Source organism: Typopeltis vanoorti, chromosome 3 (genome assembly GCF_054136105.1).
Source record: "Typopeltis vanoorti isolate ZY-2024b chromosome 3, IOZ_Tvanoo_1.0, whole genome shotgun sequence".
Taxonomy (NCBI): domain Eukaryota; kingdom Metazoa; phylum Arthropoda; class Arachnida; order Uropygi; family Thelyphonidae; genus Typopeltis; species Typopeltis vanoorti.
Window position 1 is genome coordinate 146660412 of NC_143551.1, and position 13689 is coordinate 146674100.

A 13689-nucleotide genomic window follows, 5' to 3' on the forward strand; every position below is an offset into this window, starting at 1 on the left:
CTGCTGGACCAAGGCCTCCCACAAAGTCTTGTATTCAGTAGTTCTATCCTGATAGTTGACAACACACAGGCTTTCCCAGTCATCTGTCACCTAGTAGGGCATAGTTGGAATTTCCTCCAACTAGGAAGGTATCCTTTGACGGTGGGATTCCTCACCGACAGTGCAAGATCACCTTCGGTGGCAGATGACTTTCAACACTTGGCTTCTATCCCCTCAACTTTCTAGCATGTAGTGTGAGATCTATTAGCTGGTGCATAATCCTACTGTGATCTAGACTACCAGATTGTGCCTGGAGGGAGGCACATGTGGTGGTATCAGAGGTACCACCTCCCATCAAGGCCACATTATGCCAGAGAGATTGGATGCTCTCATATGGGTGACATGTCTAAAAGTATCTCCTTCCAATGCAGTCCCGTGCTATTTTTACCTCTTAAAGACGATCATAACAATAATCTCAAGCAACAGACAGGGAAAGTGTCAATGCAATTAAAGAAAAAACTTTTGAACCTCAAACATTACAGAAAAAATCTTGCCCACATTCACTTCAACATTTGTAGCATAAATAGCACATTCAATTATGTAACACCATCACTTAGACATTCAACCTACAGACAAACCAGATTTTCTGTTTATGAAGGAACCCCAGGTTACTATCACAATAACCACAGACCATCAAAATTTATGCTCTTTGATTCTTTTCTCCACACCAGAGGAACATGAACTTTTGTACAATATTCCATGTCAGAGAGGATGTCTAATCTTGAATCTTCTCTTTTTTTTTAAGACCATCTGTGGCTTAAGACTGCTTCATTATGTATCATTCAAGTGCTGTCTCTAGCAAGCCACTATTCTAAAATTCATTCTGAACTCATTGAATTCTTATCTTTAAAGCTTGACTTCCTGAAATCCAATCATCCTAACAGTGAAACTATCTTCCTTCATTTTTGAAATTATGGATTCTACAACAGTGTTAAAATAACTCTTTTTATTATCCCGACGTTTCGATCTTCATATCAAGATCATCATCTGGAGCATACATAAATATACAAGACAAGTTGCTTTTCATTTCAAACTGATCACATGCTACTCACTGGCATGACCTCCAGTGGGGAAAAAAAAAAAACATCAAGCTAGATTTAATTTATGATTACATGAATAAACATTCTTGCTTACAGATGGTTTTCCTTCCAGTGATGTCCTATTTCTATTATTAGAATTGTTATTTTTGATTTAAAAAAAATAAATAAATAAAAAATTGTTTATAAATTACTACATGAATAAACATTCTTTCTTATAGATTTTTTCTTTAACTCCTTAACATACAAAGACGTCTGTGACACGTCTTTTGTTTATTGCACCAAAATTGATTTTGAATTTTGGTTTTACATATAAATACAACCGAATATAGACACTAGACAATCTTGTGCCTATTTCCTTTCAGCTGAGAAAAGTTGCCAACGGCGTGTATTGGCTATTTCGTTTGCGTTCGGACAAATTCATCATTATTTTTCAAATAATGATGAATTTGATCCAGCAAATCACCCTTGTCAAAAAAAATTGGCAGAAAAATGACCGCTTTCTGATTTTTAATTGGTATGTTAAGAGATTAACAGTGATGTCCTATTTTTTTAGTATTAAAGCTGTTATTTTAGATTTAGGATCCTGGATTTTCTACAGTCCTGTTTATAGTTGTTCTTAGAGAGGAAGGATTCGTGGGACGAATACATGCCTTCCACATGTATGGGATTTTTAGACCACCATTATTGTTTAGATTGGGGTGGTTGATAACGATCTCACATGCTTCCTTAAATTTGCATTCATACCATGTTTTGGTGTGATGTAGACAACTAGTGCTTTTCCAGTCAATAAGGTGTTCAATGTAAGGTGTTCAAGGGCATGATCAGAAAGGCCAGCTTCACCACAATTATTATATTTGATGTGTCGTGTATGTTCTTTTGTCTGATTGGAATTGTGCATCCTGTTTCTCCTATGTATGGTATGTTGCAGGTGCAGTAAATACGGTATACTCCAGGGTGGGCCAGCAGAGGGAGTGGGTCTTTGGATGAGTTGAATAAGCTTTTTAATTTTGCAGGAGGTTTAAAGGTGGCTTTGAGGTTGTATTTTTGTAGTACTCTGTCTATTACTCTGTAGAATCCATAATTTCAAAAATGAATGCTGATCACCATGTAACACTAAAAGAAAAGTGAAACTATCTTCCTTGATGACTTCAATCAACCTCATGTGTCTCACTTTTCCAATCCCACTAACCAAGCTAGAATTGCTTAGCCATCTGATATAAAACAATGACCTACAGCAAAATGTTCACATACTAACACCACAATACCCAACAATCCTTACCACTCATCCAACTCTAGCTTCTCCCTTGCCAAATGGCTTTTTGCTAGGTACATTGCTGAGGTTACCTCTCATCTTGGAAATTCAAATCATAACTTCATCTCTAGTGGAAACCCTTGACATACACTTCAACAATGGGAAGCGGGAAGATCTCAGTGATGTTTTCTCCTCCTTTCCATGGTCAGACTATTGTTTCAATTTTCCATAACCTGATACTGGTTAACCATGTCATGGAAATTATTTGAGTTGGAATGAGTCTTGATTCCACACCATGTTCAAAATTGCCATATGGTATTCAGACAATGTTTTCCAGAAAGTGTGCCAAGGTGGTAAAATAAAAAAAAAATCAAATGGCTTGAGACAAAACTCAGATTTATGCACACTGAATCTCAATGCTCATAAAGCAATCATTAACAGTACTAAATCTAACTTTGATTGAAAGAGCTAAATGTAGAAAATTTGTACATGCTAAGAAAGTCACCTCCCCTCACCCTAACCTCAGACGGCAGTTTCAACCTTTACTGAGGTCTCAGTGGATGCCAGACCCAGAAGCGATACCAAGGTTGAGTTAATGCAGAAGTCATATTTCCATATAAAAGTAGTCAAAAGGGGTCCCAAAGTATTTGTAAGGTGGAACACCTTTTGACTACTTGTATGTGGAAATATAACTTCTGCATTACCTCGACCTTGGTATCGCTTCTGGGTAGTGACCCTTCCCATAATGCATAGCATTGTACATATCTGTAAGGATATGTGCTTTGCATTATGGGATACTAAGGCAAGTGATGTGAAGTCACTACTCACACACTTGGTGAGTAGTGACTTCACATCACTCTACTCACACACAATAAAGGATTAAAACCAAGAATATAATTTCTTGGCATCATTAATTTCTAGTATAACCTAGTGAAAAAAAATTTCAACAGTGGAGTATATTCTTGCTTCAGATTTCCCTGTTAATGCAGATGTTTTTCAAAGTTTTGTTATTACACCCAACCTCTTCCTCATGCATATAAACAACCTTCTCTCACTGACCCCAAACTCTATTCAGTTTTACTGATGATGACAAGTCACTCCTCCTATTCACATAACAAATCTTGTAGTGCACAAAAACATCTAAATGTATCAGTACACTAATTGTACAATAAAATCCAAATTGCACACAGCTATAACCCATGTTATGGTGCAGTACAACCTTTGCTGTCCTTGCAGCAATAAACCATAAATCAATCATCTACTGTATGTTCAATAATGCTTAACTGAACAACCTAACTTTGATATATTGCTCTCATATTAGGAAGGAAAGGGCCGACAGTTATTAGATTGCTTTTCTATTAAAGTGAATTTTAAGGTGTTGGCTGTTTCAATGCACCAAATATGTATCTAGTTTGTGTTTGGACCACATAGTGCAACCACTGTTTTGTATGGATGTGTTGAGTGCATGTTGAAAGTTTTTTCACTTGGTTATACTTATAGATTAAAGATGCCAAGAAATTATATTTTTGGTTTCATCCTTTTTCCTAGTGTAAGGAAACAAAGTTTGCATGTGAAGTAATTTCATGACTGGGCTACTTGTATATAGAGGCTGATGACTTCACATTAATTGCCTAAATATTCTGTAATGGAGAAGTATCCCATAATGCAATACATTATGGGAAGGGCCACAACCCAGAAGTAATACAAAGGTTGAAGTAATGCAGAAGTCATATTTCCATATACAAAAGGTATCTGATTACTAAAATACTCTTGATCAGAGATAGATATTGAAAGTTTTTTTCACTTGGTTATACCATAAATTAAAGAAGCCAAGAAATTATATTCTTGGTTTCTTCATTGAGACCACAATAAAGGTCAAAACTGGTCTGGGTTGTGGCCCGTTCCCATAATGCATAACATTATACATGTCCGTAAGGATACATGCATTGCATTTTGGGATACTATGGCAAATGACATGAAGCCATCAGCCTCTATATGTAAAAAGTCCAGTCGTGAAATTACTTCACATGCAAACTTTGTTTGCTTACACTTGGAAAAATAATGAAACCAAGAATATAATTTCTTGGTATCTTTAATTTATAATATAACCAAATGAAAAAACTTTCAACAACTATCTCTAATCCACAGTACTTCAGTAATCTTCTTGACTACTTGTATATGGAAATATGATTTCTGCATTACTTCAACCTTCATATCACTTCTGGTTCTGGCTCCCACTGATGATATTTGATAATGTTTATCTTCAGGTTTGCTTGCTTCCTGGGGAGTAGAGAAGTTCTGCTTGGTGGTGGATTTTGCTTGTCATTGAGTGAGGCCACTACTGTTTCCTGTCTTGGAGTCATGAGTTTAGAAGTGATCATTTAGGGTCACTCAGTGAGATTTAGAGTGATCTTGCAGATCACTCAGAGTTTAGAGAGGTGTCCCTGCACTTTAACATAACTCAATAAAGGTCAAAACTGTCTGGGTTGAGTGCTTGGTTTAAGTGTTCTATGTAGAAATTGGTCAAGGCATAATAGCTCTCCCCATTTAGCATTTGTATATTTTTCATTTCCATGTGAAATAACCAGCATATACTGTAAATTAGAATAACTCAAATAATATATCAGGGAGGGGGGCGGGGAACTCGGTAATAGTATTTTATATATTTTAGTGAACAGTGAAGTAATAAATTGTATGTGAACTAATCATTGTATCTGCTGTACTTTTTAAAATATGGTTTTATACTTATATGAGTATATTATACATATAATATACTTTTTAGGTGAACAGAATTTTTTACAAATGAGAAAGAATTACATCTGTGGTGGAGGAGGACCTAGTAGTTTAGACAAATGTTAAATTACACATTAGACAATTGTGCATTTATCTTCAATGTGTAAATGAAAAAAAAAAGAAAAAGAAAACTGGCATTTAGCTGCAAAATAAAATCATTTAATGATATCCTGGAGGAAAATCTTTCTTCAGAAATTCTAAGATATTCTCTTATACTTTTTTTTTAATGGTATTTACATCAGTAAACTGTTCTATTTAGAATATTTTATAAATCATTAGAAATAAAATTATTTTCAGCATTTTAGTCTAGTGGTCTGTGCTGTGTTAGGGAAAAAACTGTTTCTTAATATCAAATGTATTAGATCTTAGATCTCTAGGATGACAATGCCAGTTTGCCATCAATTCCCATTTGTTTGTCTATGAAACAATGGTAGTAAATTCTGCCCTCAGAAGATGCCAAACTATCAGAAATAAAAATTTAATTATTTTCAAGTAACTGTCAATCAGCAACACTAAGATTGTTTGGAGCATACATTATCAGTATGCATAAAATGATGTCACACTGGCATGATTACTCAGCCAACCTTTTCTCAGAAGACAGCAGCCTTAATATTTAAAACCTAGAAGACATAATAGAAATGAAGGAGATGTCCCTATTGTAAGAAAAGCAGAAGCAGCAATTAATTTTTTTTAAAGATGAGAAAATCGGGGGGAGGGGGGACATAAATCTTAGTGTTAAAATGTGTGGAAAAATGAATCGTCGCCTAAAGACTGGTGCCTGTTCTGATTCCTATTCCTTAAAAAAGGGAATAGTACAAAATGTAGCAATTATAGAACTGTCAGTTTAATCAGCCATCCAAGGAAAATTTTCCTAAAAATCTTACTCTCTAGCATTGAGGAAAAAATAGAAAGTATACTTTCAGAGAACATGGCAGGATTCCATAAAGTCAAGAGTACAACAGATAATTTATTTACAATATATCTCACTGGAAAAAAATATATTGAACATAATAAAATACTATGCACAATTTTATAGATATACAGAAGGCCTTCGATTCAGTATGGCATGAGGCATTGCGAAGAATACCGAACCAATATTGAATAAATAATAAAATAGTTTGCCTAATTAAAACTTTTTACTATTCCTCAGAAATGTTAATAGAAATCAATGAAAACTATGGCAAGCCTTTCAAATATGGAAAAAGGTATGTGTCAAGGCTTTTTAACCTATATTTGGAATATACAGGGTGGCCCATATAAGAAGGGCATTTAAAATAACTTTATTTATTAATTATTTTTTGTTATAAGAAATACAGAATCTGGAGTTTTTTTTATCAGTTATGAAAAACTGCATCACATAAATGCCTTTCATTTTCAGCTTCACAAAGATGGGTCCAGCATGTTTTCCATGACAGCTGTTAACGTTTCCTAGCTGCAGTGCTCTAATTTTTGCAAAAATGTTCTCCTTCAGCTGTTGAATTGTCTTGGACTTGTTCACATACACCTTTTTTCCTTCAGGTAACTACATAGGAAGAAGTTAGGAACCATCAGATCTGGAGAACATGATGGACAATTAATAATAATCAAATGCTGATTTTCAAAATAGAATTGCACAATTTTAGTTTGTTGTTGGGTTGTGAACTTTTCCATGATTAATTTTCCAAATGATCCTTAGAATACTTGAAAAAAATAAAATGAAAATATTAATAATATCAAAAACGTTATTCGCATTTTAAATCCCTTCATGACTCATGAGCAACCCTGTATGATAAACTTAGCTTTAGAAAACAGTCATATTGGAATTGCAGTTGGTGGCAAAAAAAAATTAATCTCAGATTGCCAATGATATTGACCTAATAGCAGAGAATGAACATCGGTTACAAGAATTAACAGAATTTCTAAGGCTCTTTGCAATTGTGGATTAAAGATCAGCATTCACAAATCATCTCTTCAGGCCATAAAACCTATGAAAATTTCAATTAATGATGAAGAACTGGAAGAAGTAGAAAGATTCATCTAATTGGGAGGTGTACAACACAGAGATGGCCAAAACAGGATATTAAATCACAGAGTACTAAAGCAACTATTCCCTTCAGAAGTTACAGACACTTTGGAAGGACAATAAAATACAGCTAACTACAAGATTCTACCTCATTGATGCCCTTATTAACTCTCCTTCACTATTTGGATTAAGAGTTGGACATTGCTAAAGGAAGATGAGGAAAAAACCATTGGCCTTTGAGATGAGATGAAGTGCTACAGAAAACTTCTGGAGATACCATACATGGCACACATAACAAATAATGAGGTTAGAAGGGAAAATCTGCTCCACTGCCAGAACACAAGAAAATATCATTACTAAAATCTAGCTCTGGTGGCTAGATCAGATAGTTTACCTAAAATAGCATGGGGGGGGGGGGGTTGACTTCGGTATCACCTGTATAAATGATATTAGAAAATGGAGTAATTCTCCACTTTGTTAAGGAGATCCCAAGACAGAAACACCTAAAGAATATGTTAGGAGTCACCTTTATAGCACCCCCAATGATCTACATAGAGTATAAGTGAAGAAGATATTACTTATTAATGATTCCAAGGCTCATTTGTGGCAGTTTCATCTAGCAAAGACCAAATACTTCAGTCAGCCTGATCAATCTTCCACAGTGATATTTTATGAAAAATTATACTGCTTTTGTAGGAGATGATATGGATATTATAGAAAAGTGAGTGTTTCCATAGATCAAAATAAAATATTATTTATACAGGGTGTTCGGGATAAATTTGACATATTTATAATTAATTATATTTTTCCGTAAGTTACATGTATTAACACACACTTCTCTTCATTTAAAAGTTTGGACCCTTCTTCATTCACATACAAGATGTCAGAAAGGATGGATAGCTGGAACCCACCTGAATCATGGAAGAGAATAACTTGTATCATGATGATTCGTGCCCGCCATCAAAATAAGGATATTACGACTGCTGCCCAATGCTCCCTGAATACAGTAAAAACAATCAGGCATGAACTAGAGACTTGCAATGGTGACTACGAGGATGTAGCAAGAAGAAAGATCCCTAGCAGACGATCTGATTGCGTTCGTACAGCAGAATTCCTCGCAAATCTGCAGGAACAGGTGTTGAAGAACCCTGGCATTGGAATTCGGGCTTTGTTCGTGGAGTTGCTAACTGTAGTCAAGCCCTGGATAACAAGGGTAGCCAATGGTAGGCCGTATGTATGGCAGCAGGATTCGGCCCCTTGCCACACCTCTGGGAAAAGTCAAAAATGGTTGTCTGAAAATTTCTACGACTTCACCAGTCCAAATGTTTGGCCTCCAAACTCCCCAGACCTTAACCCCATGGATTATTTTGTATGGGGCGCAGTTGAAAAAGACACCAATCGCACTTCCAGTAATACAAAAGCCCAGTTAATGGATAAAATTAAAACAGTTTTTGCGGCCCTTCCCAGGGAGACTGTAGCATCAGCTTGTTCGAGGTTCCGAAGCAGAATTGAAGCTGTGATCGATGCTAATGGTGGTTATTTTGAGTAAATCTTGTTGATAGTATTGTAATTAACTCTGCCTGTAATGTTTTTTTGTCAATTCATTAAATTTAATAGATACAAAGAAGATTTTCTTTTTCCTTACGAAACTGTCAAATTTATCCCGAACACCCTGTATATAATCAACATGGGTTTTACAAGAATCTAAATTAAAATTTCAGTATTGTGACAAAGAAACACCAGGTTTGTTCCTTTGTAATGTAAAAAACATTTTAGGTGAATTTTGCAGAAAATTAATGTTCTTTTGTCCATAAGTACAAAACATAACCACTTTAACTGAATGGATTCTAATGAAATTTTACTGTGGACATAAATCAGCTTTGTTAAATTATGTCAATGTGTTCCACATACACAAGACACAATGTTATGAAAATTATTTGTAACTCATATACAGTTAACTCTCACTATAACAAACCAGTAGGGACCACAGGAATTGTTTGTCATTGTGCATTACTTGCATAGTCATTTTCTTTTTGCACAGCACTGAACCTATAGATTTTTGGATAGGACTTTTCGGTAGTTATAGTGGTGCTTGTTATAGTGAGAGTTAACTGTATACGAGTTACAAATAATTTCATACTTGTGCATATATATTACTTACCATCACTAAATTTTTGCCTTAGATCTGCTACAGTGTCACTTGGTGCTGATGTTCTGTATACCCTATACAGGTCAATACCTATAAAGATATATATTTTTATCTTTTTCCTTTAATATAATAAAGATTAACACTATTGGAACAGTCTTAAAAATAAGTAATGGTTTTGAAGAGTATAAAAAATATTTTCTACTTTTATTTCAGAAATCAGAGTGCTCTGTGAATATAAAAGGATGCAGGTAGAATAATAATGGATTACGTGACTCACTTAGCTGGCACAGTAAGAGGCATGATGGAGTGCACTCCCGTCATGAAGGAGTAACATGTTCAGTGCAGGAAATGTTGTCAGCATTCATACCAGTAGCTTCGCATAATCTCTTTCGCATCCATACCAACTGTGCAAGTGGCAGTATGATGTGTAATTCTGAACTTCCTAGTCTATCACTGAAAGCTGAAGTACAAGAACTGCATAAGGAACGTGATGACCCACTTGGTCAACAACAAAACCCTCCAGAAACTTCTAGATCCACTTTACATGGTGTCAGCTCCAACCTCAACACTGTTCACTTTCACCTCTAGTCTGCAAAATTGCACCTGCTTTTTCTGACAGAAACCAAAATTTTAGTCCTCTCCAAGGAATACTTGTATCAACTTCTCCAAATACACACTACTGACTCCTTTTGGCTCAAGGTGGCATTTGTGCATACATTCAGACAACATACCTTTCTATAGGGCATTCAACTTAGAATCTCCCCAAGATCAACATCGGCTGAAAATCTCATTGTCCCACTCTATCAAATTTGTGCTGTCTACGAGGGTGGTCTGAAAAGTTCTCGGCCTAACAATGAAGAACGAATGTATATTTCAAAATTATTTTTATTTTTCAACATAATTTCCCTTAAGACATCATCGACATCAAATTCCTGATATATACCCTCAAGGGGATGTACAGGATATGCTAGTACTACATGAAAAATTTACATCATTACTAACTTCCTATCTACAATTTTCCTCCAAATCAGTCTGTTAAATATCAAAACTCCAATATTATCAGGTCTTATTTTTCTGTCTTCTAAGGCTCTTTTTACTATATCAATTAATCTATATCTTGGTCTTTTTTCTGCCAACCTGGCAGATGTTAAGTCGGAGTGAAACAAAAGATTAAAGAAAATCACGTTTCACTTGGACTTAACATAGTTCCCACTCTATTGGAGCAAATAATGATTTTTTCAGAAATGAATAAGCACTTGTATAGCAATCTTAATTTAGTTTTATGTCTTTTATTTTATATTGTATTGTGAAATTTTATTATGTATGGCTACTTAGTCTCAAATACTATGTAAGTACCTGACAATTGCTGGGAGAGATATAATATTCAAATATGCGAAATGGCCGACTTCAGAAACATATAATACAATGTACAGGCATATCCGTTAGTAAGCACGGTGCCTTCCACCGCTACACTCCATAAGTTACGAGAGGATTCCGTGTGCGACGCTAAGTGCCGTGTGATGTGAAGAAAGATGACGTAGATGTCGATGACGAAAGAGAAAGGAGTGGCGCGACGCTTAAAAGTGCATGTAACGCTAGAGACAAGGCTTTTAGACGTTTTCCTGCTGCTGTGTTCCTGTGCCCTCATAGGTCCGGCTGGTGTGGAGCCTCCACGTGGTTTTCCTTTGTTCAAGGAGATATCGGAAGAATGACCAGGAAGCCTGCCAGTTGGAAAACTAGCCCAGCAGACTATATTTGTGGAAGACTACAGAAATATCCAACTATGAAGTACAGAGAGAATCAGTAGTGAACATCCTGAGAAAGTGTGAAGTAAAGTAGTCATAGAAGGCAGATATCCGACAAGATAAGGAAGCGGCCAAAGTAACATACCAGCAATTGGTAAGTATTGCTGGTATGTTAAGATTTTAATAAATATTTTCCGATATTTCGGCAACGTCACGTTGCCGAAATATGGGAAAATATTTATTAAAGTTTAATTTAATTTATATCCTTAACTACGTTGTTCAATTCCTTAAGTGTTTTAATAATGCATAACCAAAGTATAAGCCTGTCTACAAGGATTGTCAGAGAAAAGTGAGAATAGAATTTGATTCATATTGAAAATGGAATTGATTAACTAAAGTAGCAGAACGAGACTAAGTGTATTAAATGTTATTAAATATGTTTCTCAGATTGAGATTTATAGAAAGGATAAAGTAATTGTATATATGAGTGCTAATTCTCTACCTAGCTTTGATTGTTTGATTGACTCAGTGTCATAACGTGTATTATATGTAATTTTCTTGAAATTAAATGTTTGTTTAAATATAAATGTTGTATTGCCTGAACTTAGAACCTATTGCACTTGCTCATAAAATTTAGCGAACCTAAAAAGGCAGGAGAATAGATAATATTGGATCATGACTGCAAGTTGGAAAAATATAGTTGATAAGAGTGAATGCTGGCTGTATTCTAACTCCTTAGTCATACAAGTTTTATAATCTAGGATTCAGGGTGGCGCAGCAAAAATAAATAAATTTCTCTGAATTTGAATAAGGAGTTAGAACCAGTGCTGAGACAAAGAAATAGGCATCCGTCATTTGCATTTTCTTTGTCTCACAAACCAACAGCTTCATTCTTGTCAGGGATTCGGCCTGAGTTAAGTTAAGTGAGATAGGAGTTTAAAGTAAATGGTATTAAATAAGTACTAAGAAAAGAAAATATAGGAATTATTGAAAGAAAGGTAGAATAAAGTAATATATACATATAAAAGATAAAAGAGGGCACAAAACATAAGAGAGTCGACACAACACAGAGAACACTTGTTTTGCTAATCTTTCCTCTCCCAGTAAGACTAAGTATCGCTTGATATAATACTCCATTAACACCATATAACTGTAGCGTTTGGAATAGCTTCTCTCTTGGCATCTTGTCATATGCCTTTTCCAGATCTACAAAACTTAAATACAGATCTTTGTTATATTCCCATGCTTTCTCAACTATCTGTCGTAAAGTGAAAATCTGATCCTGACAGCCTCTATTTGGACCGAATCCAGCTTGTTTCCTTAAGACTAATACATTTATTCCAGTGTTACTCCAGCACCATTATCCCATTCCTGTAGTGGTTCTCAGTAAGATCTACAAAATACTTCTCTATAGTTGCAATTACCTCTTGATTCAAAGAAAAACGCTGACCAGCGAAGAAGAGTTTTAGTTTTGGGAAGAGATAGAATTCAGAGGGAGCCAAATCTGGGGAATAGGTGGATGTTCAAACAATTCATAGTGCAGATCCCTTAATTTTCCCATTGCCAAAACACCTTTGTGGGCAGGTGCATTGTCCTAATGAAAGATGATTTTTATAATTCTGCAAACCAGGTCTTTTCTCATGAATTTTTTCATCTAGTCTGGTTAAAAGATTGGAATAATATTCTCTGGTTATTGTTTTACCCTTTTCAAGATAATTAATAAATAAAATGCCTTTAGTATTCCAAAACACCGATGCCATGACCTTTCCTGCTGATGGAACCAACTGTCTTCTTTGGTGCTGAACAATCGGCTTCATACCACTGTTTTGACTGCTATTTGGATTCTGGTGAGTAATGGTGAATCCAAGTTTCATCCATAGTAATAAATCGAGGCACAAAATCAGTTTTATTCTTGTTAAAATGCTCCAATCACTGTTCAGAGATTTTTGTGCTAGTGCGTTTTTGATCTGCTGTGAGCAAGCAGCACCCATTTTGTGCAAAACTTTTTCATTTGCAATTCATCATGCAAAATATATCCTACATGCTCTTTCGATATGCCTATAGTCTTAGCAATTTCACGCACTCTGACGCACCAGTCATCCATTACCATATCGTGAACTTGATGAATGATTTCTGGTGTTGTTACACTTTTTGGATGTCCTTCACGTGGATCATCTTCAGGGCTGGTATGGCCACATTTAAACTCAGCAGCCCATTTCTTTATTGTCAAAAACAAATGAGAAGAGTGCCTATAAACTTTGATGCACTTCAAATGAATTTCTTTTGGAGTTAAACCTCTTTTACAAAAAATTTTATAACTGCACGATACTCAATTTTATCCATTTCAAGAGATACAGACAACACTTTTGCTTCAAACAGCTGTATAAAACAAACTACTTGGTAGAATGACTTGTAATTTCACACTGATGCTTATGACAGATGTACCAACTTAGAAAAAAAAAATCTTGCCTATAGTGTTGCCATCTATGGTCGAGGCCGAGAACTTTTCAAACCACCCTCGTATATTGCTCTCGCAATGACACACAGCTCTGAACTCTGATTTCCACTCCTTGAAAGTTGTTATCCTTCAATTCAACTTTCACAGTGGTGAAGTTATCTTCCCTGGCAATTTTAACATTCACAATAACAACTAGCTTTCTTTCTCCAAC

General features: G+C 35.4%; 1 protein-coding gene across 1 annotated transcript in view; it reads right to left on the reverse strand.

The window, feature by feature from the left end:
• Positions 1-13689, reverse strand: part of Pi3K21B (phosphatidylinositol 3-kinase regulatory subunit alpha) — a 405502-nt gene that overhangs the window by 128096 nt on the left and 263717 nt on the right. The window contains exon 12 of the mRNA XM_090416099.1: positions 9288-9365. Within this exon, the coding sequence (XP_090272225.1) occupies positions 9288-9365 (78 nt within the window). The remainder of the gene's footprint in view (positions 1-9287; positions 9366-13689) is intronic.